The sequence below is a fragment of the Larus michahellis genome, chromosome 5, assembly GCF_964199755.1.
Source record: "Larus michahellis chromosome 5, bLarMic1.1, whole genome shotgun sequence".
Taxonomy (NCBI): domain Eukaryota; kingdom Metazoa; phylum Chordata; class Aves; order Charadriiformes; family Laridae; genus Larus; species Larus michahellis.
This window is the reverse complement of record NC_133900.1, coordinates 8863647-8887488: the sequence shown is the minus strand read 5'-3', so window position 1 is coordinate 8887488 and position 23842 is coordinate 8863647. Positions and strand designations below refer to the sequence as shown.

The window sequence follows — 23842 nt, the reverse complement described above, 5'->3', positions numbered from 1 at the left end:
CTGTTTTAAAGCCAGCAGTCAAACTCACAGAGCTTTCCGGCATCCCTTCTGTATTACGTTCATCCATCACGCGATAGGCACACGGGCTATGACTTAGCAGAAATATTACTAATATTAGAGCAACGGAGCCAGTCATCAGCACGTGCATAATGGAACACCTACAGTCCCGCGCCCCGGCATTTATCTCCTGAGTAAGAGGCATAAGTACGCGTGAAAAGCAAATATCCCGGCCAAAACTCAAAGACGCATCCGCGGTTCCAGTGAAAGAGGTTTACGAGCGATCACTCGAAAGGAAGCGATAATTCCATCGCTGTTTCTCGTGTTTGGCAGTCGTTTTCTGTCCTTGCCCAACCGTTCCATCAAATGTTTCCCTCCCTGAGCTGAGCTAGTCAAAATACGTATCTCCAGCATATAAATATGCTGGACTTTGAGCGTGTAACAGCAGTATATTTAAAGGATAGGATAATAAATTCTGCAGTGCCGTACAGTCTATGTGTAAAGAATACATATGGCCTCCAGATGATCAGAAAATGAATTCAGCATGGGCAGTAGTACGTCTCAAAAATCAAGGACAAATCCATTTATATCAGTTTGACACTAAAAAATAAAACGTGACAGCGCGTTGTAAACCAAAGCCTGTGAGAACTGATTAAATTCGCAGTCACGAATACAACAGCGAGGTCTACCAATACTGCGAATCTTTCCCCACACCCACTTTTTTTTTTTTTTATTAATTTGTGGTGGTAGGAGTTGGAACGTCCTGACACATTCTGCTAGTATCGCCAATCCGACGGGCCTCCTGAGCTATCTAGAAAATTAAAAACATTAGGCCCTGCCTGTCCATAAATAACTTAACGTCTGCTTTTATATGATGTCTTCCTGGCCAAGATCTTAGAAGGCACCGTAGATGTCTTTAACGCCTGCCAATCTGTAATAATTGTGGAACTCCCGTTTCATTCTTCAACTTATTGCCACAGAACCAGAAGCTCCAGCCTAACTAATTTATTGCAGAAGCTCCGGGTGTTGCGCCTCCTCTGCTTGAAGCCAGCCCGCGCCCAGCACACACTGTAACGCTGCTGCTTTCCTTTGTCTCTCTGGCACCGTCTGGGAGCATCGTTCCTGTCACCAGCCTGGGGACCTGGAGCCCCGCCATCCAATCGTCCCCGCGCTCGCGAGCTGGTGCTGACCCAGGAGATACTGCAGGAGTTAAAGCGTACGCTCAAAATTCGGGGTTTCCGGGACCTACACTTTGCTTTTGTAAAAGGAACGTCACGCACACACAAATACCCACCTCTTTCCCGTGATTCAAGTGTAATATTCTTCTCCTTTTAGAACAGGTACACTACAATAAGGAGATGGGGCTGACTTAACGGCAGCGCCCCGTACTTCAGTTCACTCCGTCTTTGAGAGCCCTCAGGGACTCGTTCACAAGACGTTTCATTCCCTTCCCCTTCTCCTTCCTCTGCCTTGTTAAACTCTTGCAGTAAATTCCCCTTATTTGAGGGAATATTATATAGGCCCCATCCCTGGAGGGGTTCAAGGCCAGGTCGGACGGGGCTTGGAGTAACCTGGGCTGGTGGGAGGTGTCCCTGCCCAGGGCAGGGGGTGGCACTGGGTGGGCTTTGAGGTCCCTTCCAACAGAAACCATTCCATAATTCTACGATCCAACCAAAAAAGTCCTTGCCCGCACCCTGCGATTTTAGTAAATGGCTTCTGCTTTCGTAAACCTTGACGGCCTCCTCTATCGTGAGATCAACCCCCGGTCCCAGCCGGACAGTTTCTCCTGTCCTGATAAGCTCATTTTGCTGAAAGTCAGAATTTTCTCTAAAAAGAGCCATGTTGTTGCAATAGAGATCCTTCCACCCTTCTCCTGGGGAGAACAGGCAACAGAATTTGCGACACATTGCACACCGACGTGCCTCTTGACAAAGCCTACACCGAAAGTCCGATATTCATACAAAGGTAATTATCATGAAGAATTCATAACCACCACGTGGCCTCCCCAGCTCGGGTCGTTCAATTATACGCCCAAGCGTGAAATTCCTACGCTGTTAATCTGACAAAGGCCGAACCGAAAAAATATCGAGAATTAGCCTCAGTTATATGTATTCTGCTTCGGAAAATATCCGGCATACAGCAACGTATTTTATATTTTCGGCAGTCCCCTCAGCAAGTTATTCAATACGCCGGCTGCACCGCACCGACAGCGGCCCTGCTTCAACCCTCCGCCGCTGCCTTTTTCCTGCGCACCTGCCGTGCGTTTCCCATCTGCGCGTGTCTGCGCTATTTACGGCGCAGCTCTGCTCCTCCATACACATCTACGCACACATCCAAATCCACGGGCATCTTTATATTCACGTACGTAAAAAAAGGCACCTGCAAAATAATCCATTCTAAGTACTTCAACGGCAGAGACGTTTCAAAGACGGATCAACCTCTCGTTACCAGAATATTCTTTACCGTGACAAAAACGGTGAAGATTTGTTTCACTCTTCTGCGCCGCCTGCCTTCCTAATTGATCCATTATGTGCCAACATTACTTTTTCAGTGAAAGTATTTTGCTTTTTCAAAGGACTTGCGGACCGTTCAGGGGAAAACAAAGTAATCTGAGCAAAAGACAGTTATTACGTGGAAGTAAACGGCGTTAACAGCAATAGGAAGAGCGTCTCAACAACATTACTGTTTTGAAACTCTATTTATACCGTGCAAGAGAAGAAAAAAAACTGAACAAGGTGAAACATAAAGGAAATAAGAGGCAGATGCTGATTTAGGGGGAGTTCTCTAGAAGATAAACTCAACGAGGCCAAAAACTGCCACGAAACCTCTGTGAAATACACGCTATAGATTTCATCGCTTCCCACCACAAGACTAGCTAGTTCTTTAGAATAAATTGGTAGAGTTTAACCCCCAGTGCAGAAAGCAAGTTACGATCGTGAACAGCCTGGAATTCGTTAAGATAATTACAACACTAGTAAACAGTTAAATACAAGCAAATGCTGACAAGCCGCCGAATCTCGTTTCATAGTTTTTTTTTAGACTTTGACCTTTATGGACAGTCTTTACATAAAGGTAATAAACTGCTAATATTCTGTATAAAGTATACGTATATTCATATAACGTAGGTATGTAAAGTGCATAAATATATACGTATATAAGGAATATATATATATTCAGGACTTGTGAATACTTGATACGCATGTACTGTGCTTTCTTTCTCCGGACCCCTCCGAGTTTCTAGACCATGTTTGTCTCCGCTTAAGACACCTGAAATTTGAAATGGGCAGAGCAAGGAACTGAGTAAAGTGGAAAAACCCAAGCGAAACGTCCAGCTAATAATTGAAAATTAATTTCTCGGGGATGGCTCTTAGCGCTTCTTCTACTCTTATTTCTATTTCACTAGCAGGGAAGTCGGTCAGATGTTTCCCGTAAGAGCGCTGCGATGGCCGTTCCAGCCCAGGCAGCTGTTTCACGCTAGTTGACTGTTGCACCGCTTTGTTTACTCGTTTGTAGCGGAAACTTTAAAGCAAGGGACTCCCAGAGGGAGTATCTCGGTGACTTCGCGGGCCCTTGGCCGCTGGGATGCTGGGAGAAATATTCCAGAGGTTTCGGAAAACAAATAAATAAACAAATAAATCCTCCATCCTGAGTCTGAGCTCGCGATACTCCTTTCCAACGTGACTTCCCTTCCTGTTTTAATCTAGAAAGACACAAAGCCAGCGGCTTTTACGTTACTCCTACCTTCAGCCTCCAGGTGCAGAGACCATTAAGTTGTTAAGGGTCAACCGTACGTTCGAGTGCCAGAGTCTTTGTGGTTGTAAATCACCACGGGGACCCTAAAGTCAATTTGACCCGAGCTTGAGGAACGCGTTAACGTTTGGAGGCTTAATTTCCCCCTTCTGATGTCCTCAGGAAGGCTGAATTAGTTTCCCAGTCCTCATCTGGAGAGCAAACCGAAGTCGAGAAGTGGATCCGTGGCCATCACCTTCGCACGTTTTCACTACTATTCCCCCGAAGCGGAGAGCAAGGACGGGGCTCTGGCTGGCAGAAGAGGTTCTCCTGGCACACCTCACCTCCCCGGGGTGCTTGGCCAGCTTTACACACGTGTAGGCCAAACCCGTTTTCCTTAAAACGAGTTTCCCTAAGGAGTTTTCTATTCAGTATTTCCCCCCCACACCCCTTAACTCCAGGGTGGGTTCTGCACTGAGAACGAAGCCGGGATGTTTCTAATTTTGTCATCTGCGTGTACAAAACCGGGGATTTTCAGCATTCACAAATTTAAAATACTGCAGCAATTGCCTCCAAGACGAGATTCTTTTAAGGCTCGCTGAGGATTAACAAAGAAGCACAGTTTGAAGTCTCTAATTTCAGGAACTTTTGCTAGCATATTTCTAGTTCGTACACGTGGAAAACGTATTTTTATTATGCTTGCATAGCTGAGGATATGTTGAACAAATTTTCTCAATTTTTAAAATAATAAACTCTAGCCTAGGATTTAGAAAAGAATATTTTAAATAATAATAATAATAAAAAAAATATCATTGGCCAGAAGGAGGTGCAAACAGAGCAACAGCACCAGGGTATGCCGGCTAACATTAATTAAAGGGATCGTTATTGATGATTACGCATTTCCTTGTTAAAAATAAAATACGGCAAGGAGCTCCCAGTCTATTAAGTAGGTTTAGAAGAACAGCCTTTGACATCTTACCCGAAACTGTTTGTATCGCACGACAGCTAGAAACACAGCTACGCCAGAGGAGCAAAGAATATAGAAACTGATGACACTTTCTGCTTGGAGGTCTCCAGTCCCCAGTGGCCCAGGGGAGTGGGGAGCAAAAAAAAAACAACCCACCATCCCATTTGCCACCAGCAAATCCTTAGAGGCGTTAAGACCAGTAAGAGAAAACGACCAGTAAGAGAAAACAGAAATCGTAAAGACTTCTTCATAGCGGACGGAGGCTTTTGCATGGAGCCTGTGAACCCTAATCATTTGAAAAAGCTGTTCTTTCGGACAGATTATGTTCGGTCTCCTTTACCTCCGAGTTGTTTTGAGCTCTGTAAGATGCTCGCGAGGGAAGGGGAAGCTGGCCAGAAGCTCCCCTGCTTCCAGCCCTCCAGACAGGCTGATGAAGAGCACGGCAGAGAGATGCAAAGTTCCTGGATCAGACATGGACCAATGCGGGGGGGGGGCAAAAATCACACAAAAATGACGCTGCGTCAGAAACATTTGCCATAAAAACCTCAATGTTTTACGCCGAATGTGCTAAGGTTTTAAAAATTAAAATCGCAGCGCAAAGCTGGAAAAGGGGCAGGTTGATACAGGAGGCACTGGGGCAGAGAGAAAGAGCTAAGCTGGTTTTAACGAGATGCAAACGAAGCTAACGCAGCCGGACGCGAATCGCTGCAAAGCAGCCAGCGCGCGTCAATTCCCAAGTCCCTTCAGACCGATGGCAACGGAAAGCCACAGCCCGTAGCCACGGTGCTTCTTTCTTGTTTTGCATTTCGTAAACGTACTGATGCTTTCTCAATTTTCACGTCTTATTTCCAGTCTTCTCCTAACTTAAGAGACGGGCGCCCAGTCTTGCCTTTGCTAACTCCCACTTACCCTGCTTCCACGAGAGCAAAAGCAGGCAGCCGGCATCTCAGCATTTATTACGGTAGCAAGTTTTGACTATCTGTTCTAGACAAAACCAGGTTTTGGCTAAACTCCGTCAATCACAGTTCTTCAGTGCCGATGGTCTACGGCAACCGCGTGCTAGTCCGCGGGACTAAACGCTAGCATGAAAGTTTTGGTTTTCATGCAATATATGAATTATTTCATGTATTTTCATGCTTCTCAGAAACAATCTCAAGGAGCCTTGAGCCTATACTATATAAAAGTTACAGTTTGTTTTTCAAAAATAGCAGCGCGGGAGAAAAGTGGGGTTTTTTCCTGCCCTAAGCTCCGAATACTTGGTTCCAAAGTAAAGTTACAGCCAAGGCTTCAGTTCGACATACAGTTTAAATAAGAATATGATTTCAGCCAGGTAGTTGGCTGAAACGGGACCAAAGTAAGCAATCAAAGTTTGTGCCATGAACATGAGCGATGCTAGAGGTATGGAAATAACTCTCCAGCCAGCCGTGCCGCATTTTGTCCTGGTTAAAATTCTGGACACCACCGAGGAGTGAAGGAAATGCCTTCGACATTAGAACACAATCTGTCACAAAAAGTACCCTGTTGCTGAACAATATGAATTAAGGGTAGAAAGGATGCATTGGTTTACGGGGCCTGTTCTTCTACCTGCTTAAGACTGGGGGTAAGATATTTTGCATAGCTAGAATATCATCCCAGTGGTTTGAATGAAGATATGAATACGATATGATACGATACGTGCAAATGGTACTCCAGCTAGGGATTTACTCCTCTGAGATGGTGGGTGCAGGAATTACGGAAGCAAATCTCCTCGTAGGGGGAGGAAAAAAAAAAAAAAAAAAAAAAAAAAAAAAAGAGGAGCAAAATTTACGACCAGGGTACGGAGGCAGTTCCTCACTGGGACGGGAGTTACGGCTGGAGGGTTTGGATGAGCTCTGCTGCAGCAAGTGGCGTACGCAATACTGTCCCACAGCCTGACCAACTCCGCTTAATTATTTTTTATTTATTTATTTATTTATTCATTTTAAGAAATTTGAGGGAGGCAAAGACTGTCCATTTTCTGAAGTAGGCACCCATAGTCCTGGTTCCTGGCGAAAAAAACCTCTATGAATCTATCACGTTGTGGCTGCCCCATCCCTGGAGGGGTTCAAGGCCAGGCCGGACGGGGCTTGGAGCGACCTGGGCCGGTGGGAGGTGTCCCTGCCCAGGGCAGGGGGATGGAACGGGACGGGCTTTGAGGTCCCTTCCAACCCAAACTATTCTATATCATCATTTAACCATTTTTATCTCCTAGTTTGTAGCTTTAAGATTATTTTTTTTTTTTTCTGGGGCGGGGGGGGGAGGCGGGTTATGAACGCAGAGGGATCGGAGAAGCAAATGCAACGTTAAAGACGAAACGCGAGCTCGGAACCTGTGCAGACTTTCCCTGTGCTGGCCAACGTAACACTAAACCGGAGTTTTCACACACAGCCATACACACGCTCATTTCATCCTCCGCCGTATCCCGCGAATTTTTATGTGCTTATAAATCAGGGCAGGAAAATACCCGCTCCTAAACCAAGCGTTTACATAAAAACTCTAACTCCGATTATTTACCGTTTTACCACCCCGGCAGCACTACTGCAAACATTTCACTTGAAAGATTCTGAATCTTGCCCTACTTTCAAGTTTTTGGGGAGCAGGCGTGGGTTTTTTTGTGTTTTTACATCAGCTAAGACTCTTTCCAGACAGGAAAAGAATAGAAAAAAAAAAAAGCAGCGATTAATTTGGGGACTAATAACATCAGTTCTGTTCCCATTACCTTTTTGCGAGGAGTTGAGGTATCCTTGTTGACCCAAACGCCATTTGGATCTTGATGCACTAACTCAACCTCCAAGTCTTTCGGAAACTCTGATCTCACACAAGCCCTGATGTTTGGTCATACGAATAGCGTCCTTACACCGCTACATCGCTTATTCTGCAAATCGTATTTTTATCACCCAGCACCTAGAAACGCCACCTGGAGTTACGGGAAGAAAAAATCAACGTTTATCACACCAGCAAGAACCAGGGGGCCTTCCAGTGAAATCTTGGCGGTGGTTCAGAAGCCCCGGCAGCCCCTGCTGGAAAGCTGGAGAACCAAGCCAGAAAACGTCGGGTTTTTCTGGCTCTCCATTTCCATCAATTTTGCATCTCGGGGATAGGCACCAGCTCGACTCTCTTTCATCTCCCCAACTCCCGCTGACCCAACCGGCGCCCCAGGGGCGAGGCAGAGCTTGGCGAACAGCGGGAAAGAAACTGTCGTCTCTGGAATTGCCAGCTTTAAAAAGAAAATAACCGACTGTGGAACCAAGCTGGGAGAGAAAAAAAAAAAAAACACCCCGGCAACCTTTATCTGCCTTTCCTCGGGGTTACTCTCCCCGGCCGCAAGGGCAGGGAAAAAGCAAAAATCACCAAATGAAACTCAAGCGGAGGTTTCCGCTTTAAATCACCCCCGCAAATTAAGCTGTAATTAGTATTTTCGGACACCAATCCCCTGTTTTTTACAAAAACGTTATTAAACTGGCAGCACATCCGCCACTAACCTCTCCTGTCATTGAGGCAATTTATCTGCTCAGATGGGAGGACGGAGAGGATAAAGGAGAACGTGGGAGTCGGCAGCAGCTGGAATGCAGATGTGCGTATGCAGCTATTGTTTTCTTTGCTCCCAGTTCGCCGCAGCTGTGGAAACAGAGCACAACGCTTCCAACTTTATTCATTTAGGAAAAAAAAGAGGGAGGCAAAAAAAAAAAAGAAAAAATGTGCAATTGCATCATCAGCGCTCTCGGTTTCATGTCTACATGTTAAGCGACGTGAAAAGAAAACAATTTGACTCAATCCTTCGCATGTCAACCACAAATCCAGACGTTGCCACCAAATTCTGGGCTCTCGGCAAAAATAGATCCCATCGGATATTACACCTAATCAATGTGTTGCAAGGAAAAGAAATGCGGCGCTGGGAGCTCAGTATACCGGAGCTACCCTGGCAAGAAGAGACGTTCACACAAACTGGCCGTCCCTGCGTATTTCTCTGAAGTTAAGGCGGGCAAACGACAAAGGAAAACCAATTCGTTCGTAAGGGATGAGTTCTTTAGTCCTGCCTCAGCGACTTTTACAGGAGGAAAACCAGGAGCAAATGAGATAAATGGAGTCTAAACGCCATAAGTTGTCAGGCAGAAGAGTTTCCCCCTTGGGAACTTCGGGAAGTGGTCTGCGGACCCTGCTGCGAGCACTGCATGAAGCGGGAGCGAGACCAGCACGCCAGAAGAGGGACACGGCCCAGACCGCTTTGCAAAAGGTTCTTCTCTTCTGCTACGGGGCGGAATAACCCCCCGCACCAGCACAGGTTGGGGCCGACCTGCTGGAGAGCAGCTCGGTGGAAAGAGACCTGGGAGTCCTGGTGGACAACAGGATGACCATGAGCCAGCAATGTGCCCTTGTGGCCAAGAAGGCCAATGGCATCCTGGGGAGCATCAAGAAGAGTGTGGTGAGAAGGTCGAGGGAGGTCATCCTCCCCCTCTGCTCTGCCTTGGTGAGGCCACACCTGGAGTACCGTGTCCAGTTCTGGGCTCCCCGGTTCAAGATGGACAGCAGGGAACTGCTGGAGAGGGGACAGCAGAGAGCTACCAAGATGATGAGGGGACTGGAGCACCTCTCTTATGAAGAAAGGCTGAGGGATTTGGGTCTCTTCAGTCTGGAAAAAAGACAGCTGAGGGGGGATCTTATCGACACTTATAAATACTTAAAGGGTGGGTGTCAGGAGGATGGGGCCAGGCTCTTTTCAGTGGTGCCCGGGGACAGGACAAGAGGTAATGGGCACAAACTTGAACATAGGAAGTTCCACCTAAACATGAGGAGGAACTTCTTTCCTGTGAGGGTGGCAGAGCCCTGGAACAGGCTGCCCAGAGAGGTGGTGGAGTCTCTTGTCTCTGGAGACATTCCAAACCCGCCTGGACGCGTTCCTGTGCAACCCGCTCTGGGTGACCCTGCTCTGGCAGGGGGGTTGGGCTAGATGATCTCTAGAGGTCCCTGACAACCCTATGGTTCTATGATTGATTCTATGATACAGCACGTAACCCCTGAGCGCTGCAAGCGTGTAAAAGCGGCCTTCATTTTAACCTGCGTGCTCGCTGCCGTGCTGGAGAAAACACCATCTCAGATACTATTGGTACCCGGGACTAGTCATTCTTACGGACAGAGTAAATTTCAACGCGTCTCCTTGAAGCATTCTGCCTAACAGACTACATTAATGGGTAATAACGCAGGCGTTTTCACATCACCAGAAAAAAAAAAAAATTAAAAAAAATTGCCATGTACACACGTGAAATATTTTTCAGCGAAAATTCTCAAGGCCGAAACTCATAGGAAAATCAGTTCGTTAGAAGAATTTGTTCAGTGAATGCACCTAAGGGACGGCAAAGACATTCATTATGTGGTTGGCTTTCATAAGAAGACATCTTTCATAAACATGACATACTTGATAGCAGTCCTTTAGGTAGCAGCCAAACAGTTATTTTCTTACCTTACATGTTAATTAAAATAGCCCTTTTGACCATTTATTACTATTTCTGAATTAATGTTGCCCTTATGTATTATTCATATATGCAGTACTTAAGAGTCTATATCAACGTAAATGCTGTAAAGTGACCTTGAACTGACAGCAAGGATGACTGAGGTAACAAAATGACAGGATGTAAAATATAGGTTAACAACTACCATTTTTTTATATGATAGTTGTTTTATATTATATCATTTGAGAGAGATAATTGCTTTGTAATTAAAGAACATTATGGCATCGAAGAAAAACAGGATTGTCTGGAGCTTCAGAAACATCTCAAGTGTTTCAGATGCCTTCACACAACATCCAAACTTTGTGAAATTGTGAAAGTTCTAATTTTCTATTAACCGTGGAACAGCTACATAAAAGTATTATTTCTGAGCATGACATTGGGGAATGTCATAGTTTCATCGCTTTATTAAGCTTAAGTATATCGTAAGCCACTAAGTTTCTACTGAAACCATAGCCTAGTCTTTAAGACTATCTCTAATTTTTAAAATTAAAGATAAATTATTATTGAGAGTACGCTAATCAAGTGGTAATGGCCACGATCTCTCTTTAGTATTTGTAATATTCCTGTTATCCTGCTCTACGATATGGCTCAAGCTCGACTGTCTCAAAGCACCTATTACAGGAACGGGAGAACAGATTCTAGCCCCCTTCATCAATATGTACCTCCTTAAATAGAAGGATCGATTCCCTCAATTTCAACTGAATACTCTTTTAGACAAATTTTTGCTCGGCGTCATCGAAATATCAAAACGAATCCCTGAATTAATGCATGAAACCCCTCTTCTAGGTTCTTGGATGATTATTTCTGTTTCATCTCAACTTTGCTATTCTATTTGTTCTGCTTAATGCGGTCTATCGTAGAGCAGTACTGTTAAAACACGTACATTTGCATCAAAAGGAAATTATTATCTCCGCCTTCGTCTCCCATATCTCACGCAGCGGTTCAGCACAGCAGGATATCCACCGAGAGCAACGCGACTCAGCGGAACGTGGATGTTTAAAGCTTAATTACGCATTTCCGGACGCTCGTAATTGATACTGCTGACACACCAGTTGCATGTTAAGTGATAAGCGGTTATTCAAAACTGAAAAAGCGAGAGCGCGCAACCCACTCAATCCACTTCAGCAACGTAACTTTAGGTTTGCCAGGACTGCAATGTCCACCCAGAGACCTCCTGTTGAAGACGTGTGACACCAGCGAGATAAGGATGCCCTTACCAGCGAGACAAGGATGCCCTTCCCTTCGCTACTGTCTCTACGGGTATCCTGGGACAGACACAAGCCAGAAATCCAGCACAGCTTCTGCTAGAACTGAGGTAATCCTCCAAGGGAAGCTACGGCCCTGAGAATATGAAGAACATCTTTATCTGGATTGAAGAAAAAACACGCATTTTGACTTTTCAACAACGCGGGGAGTCCTTTCTGGGCTGACATTTACTGGCAGCAGCAGCGGCACTGAATCATTAGCAAAAGGAATAACCTTGACTTGAAAAGAGAGGGCTGGGAGCCAAGAGACACGCTGTCTTCTGGGTCTTGCGTAGTTTTTAGCCCGAGCATTGCAACCGACCTCTAATTCTTTCGTCCTTCTGACACCTTCATATTAGTTTCTTCAGGCTTTTGTGTTTCCCATCCCCTTAAGCAGGCACGGCACCGTGCCCGCTCTGCAACGCGGCTAACGCTCAGAACGGGCTTTTTAATCTTCTGATAAAAAACACCGGCAAAGGAGCCTCACACTGATGCTAAAAACCAGTTTGCAGCTGGATTTGTTAAAACAGAGCACTTAGAAGCATCTACTTATTTACCATGATTCCCGGCAGTTACGTAGGAATTCTGTCACGTACTGCTGGCTACGGAGCTGGATCCTGCTCCCTCGTTAAATTCGGACTGTCCTTAGTGCTGCTGGATTTTCTTTCCTACTTCCCGATTCACTTGAGAAATACGGTATTAAAACCCATGTTTCCGAACATGCAAGGCCATTTTTGGTTAAGACAACGGCCGGGGTTGAAGGCGCTCCCAAAGCGGTAACGGATTAAGGTGAGGAAGTATTTTATTAACCCGATGCGAGGCTCCTGATTGACAACGTGGGGAAATGAAACATCTTTGTTTATTCGCCGGGGAGATTCAACATGGAAGTGCAATGCTTTCGCTGCCGTTCCCCGCAGCAGAGGGAGGGAGGAGTGGGCAGCGGGGTTTCAGGGCCGTCAGTCATCTACGTGACAACTTTTAACTAACGCATCAGTGATATTACACACGGTATAATGCGGCATAAAAAAGAAAGGAAAACGGCTCTATTCAGAGCGCGATGCCTTTCTTTAGGGATTTTTTACATTTCTGTAGAGCAATAAAAGCATGAAGACAAATTGAACTCTTTTCCCATGTATCTCTAAACGCTGCAGTCATCAGTTTCTTTCTCTCTTAAAAGCTCCGTATGTTGGAACTCAAAAGCACCAAAAGAGCTTTGGCAGGTACCGTGCCCAGCTCACCGCAGCCCGGCCCTTCCAACAGGAGCAAATACTGAAATTCCCCGAGATCCAGCTCCCACGGCTGCCTCCCGTCCTAGAGGACGCTGCTTCCTAGGGCCCTTGCTGCTTCTCCACATAAGGGGCGCGAGTCGCTATCTCTGCGCTCTGTCCAACTTAGGCAAAAGCTAGGAAAAAACATTAAGGCTGCAAAAATCAGAAAGCTCTCCGTTTCGGTGACCGACGGCAGCCCACAGGTCTGATGGTCGCACGATGCCAGGGCACGGGGCACTGGGAAACTCCCTCCCACCATCCTCCTACGCTTGCCCTTTCCCTTCGGTCTCCTGCACCACGGAAGAGACGAAACCCGAGTTAATAAGGGCCGGGGGTTAACAGCACGGCTGTTTCCAGACCTCCCTGCGACCGAATAATGAAGCGATTTGGATAAATGCTTCTTTACTTCCCTCCTAAATCCGGCTTAGCCAAACAAGTAGCGCTAGTTTGGATGTCGCCGCCGCGCTCTCTAATCCTTTCTAACGATGGGTCATTTCTCATTTACACCGTTCCGAGCGCCCAAAAGCCTAACAGAAACTGAGGCCGCAACGCAATAGGCCGGGAAATAAAACAGAGCGTAAGACAGGGGGTGAATGGAAACAGGTGCCTAATCATTGCTAGTCCAACAAAAATCTAGAAACCGCGTCTCTTACATGTATAGCAATTACGTCTAAAACCAGACAAAGCACACGTGAAATATTTGCTATAAAATGTTAATGTATTAACGAAACCGTGCCTTATTTAAGACGTTAGCAGGTGATTTTGATCCCAGACGAAAATACCACAAGAACGACTCATGCAGCGGAGCGAGCTGAATAAACGTAAGCGAGGCGTGAATCGGACACACACAAGGTTTTGGCAGTGTGCATTCAATCTATTAAACAATTAAATCCCGGCACATTCACGGAGCCTACGTATTGGTGCCATCAACGCTGTACGCCTGCCTTCTGCAGGGCTTTTTGCCCCCCAACCTGAAAATATTTGTTTAATAGAGTAATCATAGCATCACGTACCCTGTGGTAAGCAATTTAAGGACAGATACAAATTTTCAAGAGAGTACCACACGTATTGAGGGAGATATTCTATTCTATATGTATATATAGTCTATACTACCCTATATATTCTATACTATCCTATAAAATTCTGCACTATCCTATACTATTCTATATTCTACGCTATCCTATAAAAGAACATCAAGGCAAGGAGTAAACTGGCAGAGGTGGATGGGATTATCAGCCTGATTCAGACATCAAAGTTAAGGAGTCTTCAGCACCAGAAGGACACGGAGCTGTTGGAATGGGGCCAGAGGAGGCCACAGAGATGCTGTGAGGGCTGGAGCCCCTCTGCTGTGAGGACAGGCTGAGAGAGCTGGGGGGGTTCGGCCTGGAGAAGAGAAGGCTCCGGGGAGACCTTGGAGCCCCTTCCAGTCCCGCAAGGGGCTCCAGGAAAGCTGGGGAGGGACTCTGGAGCAGGGAGGGGAGCCATGGGACGAGGGGTGACAGTTTTAAACTGAAAGAGGGGAGACTGAGATGAGATACCAGGAAGAAATTCCTTGCTGTGAGGGTGGTGAGCCCCTGGCCCAGATTGCCCAGAGAAGCTGTGGCTGCCCCATCCCTGGAGGGGTTCAAGGCCAGGTCGGACGGGGCTTGGAGCAACCTGGGCTGGTGGGAGGTGTCCCTGCCCAGGGCAGGGGGTGGCACTGGATGGTCTTTGAGGTCCCTTCCAACCCAAACGATTCTATGAGTCTATGACGTTTCCACTGACTTCACAGGGCCCTTATTCGGATCTTTTATTTTGGTACTTCGGACCGAGCTGCCCTTTCCACACTCTAAGGCACTCAAAGGGGTGACTACCAGATGGACCCCTGATAGCAACCCTCTTTGTTCTACAGTCACACCAAAAGATGCTCCTATATTTATATTTCTTTCGTTCAGCTCTATGCTGTTCTTATTCCCAAGTTCCCTGCATCCCACCCACGTGTATTACACAGAAAGAGTGAGCATGAATTATGGTGTTGTGTTACTAATTGATTGCATACGTTGTCATAGCCCATGCATTTCCATCACTAACTTCAACAGTTGAAAGACAAAAATCAACATAATACTGTAAATTAAAAACAATTAAGAAAAACTGGAGTCATTCAAATTGTGATCTTTCAGAATGCGAGGCATTTACTTTTTCAAAGATTTCTTTTGGAGCTGTGAGGAATAAAACCCTTTTAAAAATGAAAAAGAAAAGGTAGAAGTAGCGTCTCTTTGGGAGACATTAGTTGTTAAGGTGAGAGGGAAATACGTTTAGCGTTTATCAAAGTGTTTGCTTCGTTAAATAGCTACAGAGGTCTGACTCAGGAAGATCCCTTTGTACGGACAAACCTTCCACACCTGCTTGAATTCCGTGGAGATCGAAGAGCTCTCTTGAACAGGACAGATTTAAAGAACTGCCTGTTCTTCAACTGATGCTTACGGGCACTTCCAGTCTTTGCAACATCACAAGAGTTTCAGAAACCCGTCTATAAATGTTTTGACGGCTAAAGACACAAATAGGTGCCTAACGGGATTCTCAAAAACATGTCCCTAAATCTCCGTGAAATCAATACAAGTTACAGCAACTAAAAAAAAAAATAAAAAAATTCCCAATCTGCATTATTAAGTGTCCTTTAAAAAAAAAAACTAAACTGGTCCTTCAATATTTTTCTGTAAGCCTGGCACTCCAGCCAGGGCAACTGGATTTGTTAAGGTGGGTACAAACTTACGTACGCTTGTGCGGGCACGGGGAGGTCTAAAATGACATCTAGGTCCTTAGAGTAGCGTGGCAGCTTTTTTACTAGGACAAAATACGTACACTGTTGAAAACGCTTCTTTTTGACAAAGGAGATCAGTACGCTCTTCTCTACTTTGACTTGCAATCCTCTTGCCCCAGTAGAGCTGTATATCGTATAAGTAAATACATCAATGATGTAGTCCTTCCCCATTTTTTTTTTCCCCTTCTGCAAAAGGGAAATTAAAAGGGCATACGCGGTTTTCTCCGCGGTTCCAAACCAAAATTATCATCATCAAAGAAAAGCAGCTCCTACACATTTGATCTTCGACCTTCGGGTTTCTTGTAAAAGCCACGCATTTGCTGACAAAGACGACAGTAAGACCATACCCCATCACTCCTTTTCAAGAGCAATTAACTACGTGGAACATCGCTCAATCAGTGTCAAATAACTTGTGGCTCACTAATCACTTACGTCCTTCCAAGGCTGTGAAATTAGGGATTTCAGTGGTTAATAATCGTGGCAAAATTAACAAAATGCTATAATGCCAAACAAATGAAGCATCATCATTTAGAGTCTGTTCTTGTTCTTTTCAACATTCATCTCTGCCTGGGGAGAAGAATACGGGAGTCGTGGGTATCGAAAAGGGAAAAGAGGGAAGGAGAAGAAAGAAGAACCAGGCATGCTTCGTATCTGTCATGAACGAGAAGACAAAGTATTTCTTTCCTCTTGGGGAGCTAAGAGAGTTGAAGGAGGAAAAAATCGGCACAACCGAACGCAGGCACAGTAATTTGCTGTCATTGTCTAGTATTGTCTGCATTACGACCGTACATCACCAGGCAGAGCTGATGAGTTGTGACAATACCACAGAGCCATCCTCATTTGGGAGAACGGGAAGACGTTAATAAAACTGCCGAATATCAGAACATCACATCTGCTCCGTTCTGTTTGTATGAGACTCTTCCATTCACTAAACAAATCTGTCTTCCCGGCGCGGCTCTAATGGGTCACATAGGAGGGAAGCAGCCCAGAAGAAGCTGTAAACCCTTCGGGGAGCCTGTCAGCTAACTCGGTGACAAAATTCTTAATCTGTATTTTCCTATTAGCAGCAACAATATATAACTCTCTTACGCAGCTTTTCCTTTCCACAGTCTCAAAGCGGCCCACAAAACAGATACATCAACATCCCTATTTTAAATACAGGCACTCTGAGATAGGGAAAAATAAAGCATCTCACGCCAAGTTACGCAGCACCCAAGGCATTACTGTAGAAAGAGCCCTGGTCTTCCCCGTCTGAGCCTGGGGCTCCGCAACGGCACAAGAAAAGTCCACAATTTGGGTCGGCGCCCCAGAGATGGAAAACAAGAGAGCTCTTGAAAAGGCAGCCCGGCACCAGGGAAGGTTAGAAAAGCAAGACCATAGCCAGACGCACAGCCCTCACTGACTTTCAGTCACAAACTAGATCAAGTTTGCGTCTTGACAATTTTCTCTACAGTTTTTTTTTTTAATCCACCTACATTAACCGAACCTGAAACTTCCTGTGCTGCGTTTCCTTACCGCCTACGACGAGCTTCATAAGTCAGTGCCAACTTTGCAAAGACCGTCTGAGCGCAATGGGCTTCTCGAGCATCAATTAACCAGGCTTCTCACAAGAGCGGGTGCACGCTATGAAACACATTTTCAACCTCTGCTGCGAACGTGCCCCTGCAACTTAACCACGCCGCCTAAACGCACCAGTTCTTCACTTAACCGTCCCAGTTGACTTGTTCAATATTCAGCACGTAATATATTTCGAATTCTAGTAATCTGGCTGCGGGACTGTCAAATTCCTCAATAGTTCATTTTATGCCCAGCTTTTCCCGAGCAGCGCGCTATAAATTGCAGGACCGACTTCTTAGCTTTTACTTGCATTAAAGTCAAACATCTGCTTTTCGAAACCAGGCTCGCGTATGTGCGTTCCAAATGAAAAACGCGCGCGAGAGAGAGGTGGCTAAAGAGTCAGCAGCAACAAAACGGCAGAGCAGCGAAAGATCTGTAAAACCTAAGTTCACATTCTTTGGCGAGCGGAGAGTCTGGGCGAAACACACAGTTTGGCTCTGGCTTGGGAAAATGAAGTTTCTTCTATCTTTCCTGATAGAATCTATTTAACCGACGGGGAAGCGGCACTGACCGTCATTTGGGGAAACCGCATCAATCTCCCCCGGTAAGAACGGCGACGGCTGCGCCGTGTTAGGAAGAAAAGAAAGAAGGGAAAGGTGAAAACTCCACAGAAATCACATGAGAATCGGAGTGGACCGTTGTGATTTCATTAGGGCTCGATCCAGTTATTAACATTAACCTGAAACTTTAAATTAAGCCTTTCATTACTTTTTGTACGCTGTCCTTTACAACTTTCAGTAAACAGTACTTTAGACCTAAAGCCAGTGGTATTTGTTATATAAGCACAGTATTTAAAAAAAACCACATAGCTACTTATCTAAAAATCAAAAGAAATTTGAAAAACATGTAATCTAGACATGACGACACGTCATAACAGTGGAAAGGACACCACGAGCTGGCTAACAGACAACGGAATTCATTCTCGGCTTTTATTGCCTGGAAGTGAAGATTTCTTTTCTGCTTTGGGGTGGCGGTGGTGGGATCTGGGTTTGTTTGGGGTTTTTTCCCCCCTTTGGAATATCATTGGAGTTTAAACCTTCCAGTAAACTTTCTCATGTTGCTTCCTTCCTGTCCCTTTTTCATTTGCAGTTTGCTTTATTACGCAGGAAAAAATAATAATAATAAAAAAAAATAAATCTTGTGGCAAGCTAGTTTTCTGCACTCGGTCACAACGAGCATAGCTTGGAAACGACGCAGCAGCCGAGGAACAACAGAATAGCAAAGGACCGAATTATGATATTTGGAAATGGCGTACAGCCTGGGACAGCTGCAGAAAAGCCATGGCTGGACACACTTTCTCTTGAAATACGTTAAGTTCGGTTCAGCTGTGGGATGCGAACGAGTGTTTTGTGCTGGCTCTTCAGTTCTCTGGTACGTTACATGAGCTCCCTTTCCCCTTTATTTTCCGAACGGTACATAAATATTTTTATGAGCTACGGGTCTTCGAACCGGGTTTCCCTGACCCATCGACCGATTCTCCTTTGTCTCTTTGAAATTGTGTCTCATACGCTATGAGAAATTCATCCTCCTTGTCTGTCAAAAAAAAAAAAAAAAACCCAACAAAAAACCAAAACCCAACAGGAAAACCGCAACCGCGATCCTGTTTGTTGCCATTGCTACACGTCAACCTGAAGGACGATAAATTCCCACTTGATATCAAGGTTGCGTGGAGACAACTGTAGTCCGTTATATTAGAAGCAGTAAAGTTCACACAGCTTTTAATTCGTTTTTTATACACCTGAAGTTAGCCACTCCCAAAGATACAATTAAAAAAAAAGGAATAAGGGAAGAACACCTTCTGTATTCTCGCTGTGGATTAACGTCAATCCTGATTGCCACCAGAAAAATCAAACCACGGCTGTATATGTCTACGTACCGTATTGCATATCTGGAATTACGGACCGTGGCACATGGGCTGTTCCGAGGCTATTCCAGGCAAACGTCCGGTGCTTCGTAAAGTACACAAGGTTCTGTAGTATTGCGGAAAAATAAATACCTAACGCAAGGCACTTCGTACAGCCCGTGGAAGTATCTCAGTCCAACATAGCTAAATAGGACCGCGTTAATCACACTTTCGAGAATCCTCCAAACTTTTCCAGTTCAAAAGTGCCTTCTCCCCCCCCCCCCCCACACACTTTTTTCCCGTCTGTCTTCATTCTCATTCCTGAGGGAAAAAGGGAAAAAAAAAAACAAACCCAGGCTTGAAATTACAGTCAAATTGCAATCCTAGAATCTAAGCTCGTCTGATTGGTTTGAGAAGGAAATATCTGCTTTCCTTCTGAGATTACCTGCATTCCCTGTACAAGATCTGAAGTATCTGTTCCAACTCTGAACTGAACTCCAAATTAAGATGTTAGCTTCGCTATGATTTAGAGCACTTGCTTATGAACAAGCCTCCTTTTTACTTCCATTGCTCCGGAAAAATCTCTCATCAGTATTCCTTCTGAGCATATACATTTCCTTTGCATCAGCGACATTTAAGGATTTTATGCACTGGAATAAAAGCCTCGCAGGGTCACTGGGACCAAACTAATATGAGCTTCACAGATTCACCCACAAGAAGTTCGGATTTTGCCTTCTGCTCTGGTTTATACGGTTTTCTTCGGCATGAACGTCACTGCTTTGCCCGAGTGCACCTATTTAGCTCTCTACAAGGCTTCAGGAATTCCATGCATCTTCTACAAGTTTCCCATATTACAAAGAGCCTACCAGTAGACAGTCCGGATGGATATTCACATTGCCATCTTTTCCCACTGCACGTTAGACTTCTCCAGCACACTACAAGCACTTTTGAAAAGTCAGAGTAATTAAATCTGGCGAGCTTTCTGGTGAAGTAACACTTCCATTAAAATAAAAAAAAAAAAAAAAGTCATTAGACAATCCAATGAAACCCAACCTTTTAGTGGAAACAATACTACAAAAGTTTAAATCGGAAAATGTCCTAGGAGAGACAGACACGTCAGCCTTTACCATTAGCACTGTGGCCTGAGACGGGAAGAAGCCCACATCTCTATCAGTTGCTCTTTTTAAACACGTTCACTGACCGGCGTCTCAAGCTACGCTGCAGGTTAGAGCTCAAACTATTGCTCTGCAGACGCAGTCTCCGAGACCGAGAATAGCGAAGCAGATTTAACGGTGTGAAAAAAAAAAAAGACTCCTTTTTCTGACAGCTACGGGACTTATGAGGGATATCGGGACAGACACGGTTCAAGTTCCCGCATTTAGGTTCCCGATTCCAATCCCAGTCTCAAAACCATGCTCTTTAACATCAGAAGTTAAGAGTTTGTTATGTCTTCTTCAGGAAATAATAAATAAATAAATAAATAAATAAAAAATAATAAAAAAAAGAGAGCCCATGACAGGGGGGCCGGAACCAGATGATCTTCAAGGTCCCTTCCAACCCAAAGCATCCCATGATTCTACGAAAGCCCACCACCACCTTGAAACTCTTGCTTTCCTCTTGGTCTCACGCATCAGTACAAGGTGGGGCACTTCTCAAATCTCAGCAGAAGAAAAATGAGAAAACTACCTCTAGCTCTACTACGACAGAGGGACGTAAACAGAAAAGGCACAACCGGAGTCCGGTCGAGGCAGGTACAGTTCAGGCATTTATACAACCCCTAATACAGCTGCAGATATTCTGGTGGTATGAAACACAATCCTGGAGCCAACAAAGTAAAAAGCGCTGTATTTTGCTCATCCACGTGTTTTTCTTTTACTTTTCTAGCTGGAAAAAAATATTTTTCTTTTTTGCTGTCTTCTCTCGGTATGAAAAAAAAAAAATAATTCTCATTCTCTCCTTGAATCTGCAGTTTCCAAGGTGCGTTACTGAGACAGGAAAATTGAAACAACACAACAATCTCACAATGCTAAAAATTTCAAGCGCGTGACTCTTACGGAGCTCTTGATTAGCCTATCGATAGAAAAGACAGATTTACATTAGCTTGCTGAACAAGTGGAATCACGCGAAGCATACTATACCTTTTAATAAAACCTCAAAACACATATTCGCTACTGCATGCTCTCACCAGAAAGAATGATTTCTCCCACTCACTCCCTCAGGAATGTGCTCACAAAATTCCGCTTCTCCTGACTCAATAACTCCTACTTCAAAATCCTTCCCAATTATGGCCATGTTTTCAGCTGCTCGTTTAAAAAGCGTTTGGTGGCCTTTTATTACCTGCAGATAGTCTATTTTCTAGAAAAGAAACCAAAAAAAAAACCCAACAACAAAAAAAGAAACACTGGGCCTGCACGTTGCACTTTTCCATCCTAAAGTAAACCGGCAGCTAAAGAAACAAAACACAGATTCAGGAAAAGTGGAATTTCTCTATTAATTTGTCTCAAACTTCCCTTGAGACGTAGGACGAAGCACGTAGGACTCCAACTCTACTAAATAGTGACATCCTCTTGAGATCTCACTCTCTCTACATCTCTCGGAGGTTGCCCACCACAGAGAAAATGTGCTTTGGCCCTAGCAGAAACCTAGCTTCAACGATAGCTTAAGCTAATACCAAGCTGGCAATGCCAAAATTACGTTCCTTTTTCGCTCCTTCTGGCACCTGGGGACACGACACGTTCGGAAAAGGGATAGATTTGAGCAAGGCAAGAGTATCAGTGTCTTACGCCACACAGCTGAGCCAAAAGGAATTTGCCCATCACAGCTCTTCATTTCAGCAAACCAGAATGGTAATTCAGTTCTCCTCCTCCCCCGGAGGATTGTGAGGCCAACCTTATCCATGTCGCTAAAGCCGCGTGAAATCCTTTGACGGAAGCAGCTATGGAGGGCCAAGGCTTTAAGACCGAAGTAGCTGCAGTTTCCACGGTTCAGTGACTTTCTCAGACGTCTGTGATGACAATTACAGATACGGGATTTCTCACCCTTTATCCCTCCGAAAACAGCTTTCAGAAATTCCTAGCGTGAATCCAGGGCGGGAGGGTGGGTTACAACGAAGGAGGGCAGAAAGCGGGGGACGTCGAGCCCATCTTTTCCTGTTTCTTCCCTTTTGCCGTTTACCCCCATATCACCACCCAGCGCACTGGTGCTCCAGGCAGCACCTTAGAGTCATAGAATGGTTTGGGTTGGAAGGGACCTCAAAGACCACCCCCCCACCAGCCCAGGTTGCTCCAAGCCCCGTCCGACCTGGCCTTGAACCCCTTCAGGGATGGGGCAGCCACAGCTTCTCCGGGCAACCTTCTCCCTCCTAGAAAAAGTTCGGCTCTTGGCTCAACCCCAGGTTGTCCCTCTTGCTCTGCCGGCCCTCGCATTATCATCCACCTACACAAATTAAGACAAGGCTTCTTTCCTTCCTCGCTTCCTTAAATAACGAACTGATGAGGTGCAAATTTAGAAGCAAGTGATATCAGGAAACACACGCTGCCTGGGAACAGTTTTTGCCTTCCAGACTAACGACTGTGTGCCATACATAGTAAATAAGTTAAATTATCTATTTCAGCGAAGGGAAGCAATCTGTTCTCCCCCCAACATGTTTTCCGGTGCGCCAACCTCCAGTTGTACCACAAGAACTCAGAACACCCAGGGGTTTTTTTGCCACAATCCTCAGTCCCAGCAGAAAACGGGAGGGGACATACAGTTAAGCTGCATTCCGTTTTTTCTGTGCTTGCATGTGCACATTTCTCTGTTTTTTTTTAATGTATTACCTGTCTTCACGTGCCTACCACTTACTTAAAATAAATCTAAATAAGCCCAGACAGTCCATTAACTAAACAACTGATTTAAGAAAATCCACACTGCTCTTTCTAGGCGCTGTATCAAATTACAGCTTTAAGGGAACGACACTTTATGTTCAACAAATTATTTCTGTTTTAATAAGTCGTATCTTTTTCATTAACCGCGGCAAAACCGCGTGTGCGCATTAAATAAAATCTTGTAAATAACTGCTTCACTGGGTCTTAAATTTAGGTTCTTCTAGCTAACAAAGACATAACTAATGTAAAAAAATACACAAATGGAAAAAAGATGCTTCCGAAATACCAAATACTAGGAAGAGGGCGGTCATTACCAGTTAAGAAAATTAGTAAACCACCTAATCAGGACTTTGTCTCTGGAGACGGACGAAGATTTATCTCTGGCTAAGGCTTGCTTTGTTTCCTGTGTGTACCAGGCAGGACGTGGACGCACATACCTGACGTTATCGCCATATCGCACTGTATCTCTGGCTCGTGACCAACTTTCTCACGCTGCCCCGGGCATCTGAAGGGTCCTGATGAATGCAGAAAATGTAAATGTCTTCTATATGGTTGTATATTGCCTTTCCCCCTCTCTCCCCGCCTCCCCGGCCCTTCTTCGTGCAGGCATGGAGAGGAGATTGCCAGGACAGGAGGTGGGGTGGGCTGAGCACGTTGCGTTCCCGGCGCCTGAGGCTGACTGAGCATCGCTTGCTCCGTGGAACGTGGAGGAAAACACGAACCGCACCTTCCCACAAGAGTTACACACTCGGCGTGACCCACACGTCCGGCACAGGGGTGAGAGGCGAAGTACAGTCCCTGGCTGTCTTTGGCAAAATGAATGAAATTAAAAAAAAAAACAAAAAAAACCCCCATAAAATAAATTTTAAAAACTACAATTTCAAACTGCAAGACCCACTGAAATAAGTCTTTTTTGATACTGACTTACATTTACAGTAGACTTTTCTAGAGTTCGTTTCCACGCGATCTCTTTCCTTCGCTGGGGT

At 45.1% G+C, this 23842-nt stretch overlaps 1 protein-coding gene across 13 annotated transcripts in view; it reads right to left on the bottom strand.

Moving 5' to 3' along the window:
• ARSJ (arylsulfatase family member J) overlaps nt 1-23842 on the bottom strand; it is a 210330-nt gene that overhangs the window by 4124 nt on the left and 182364 nt on the right. For 3 of the 13 annotated variants that reach the window (XM_074588792.1, XM_074588793.1, XM_074588794.1), the window contains one exon: nt 7431-8329. The exons of 9 other annotated variants lie outside the window; for them this stretch is intronic. In XM_074588792.1, coding sequence (XP_074444893.1) covers nt 7431-7474 — 44 coding nt within the window. In that variant the 5' untranslated portion in view covers nt 7475-8329. Of the gene's footprint in view, nt 1-7430; nt 8652-23842 lie in introns of those variants that run through there. One more of the 13 variants, XM_074588791.1, reaches the window with a different exon arrangement.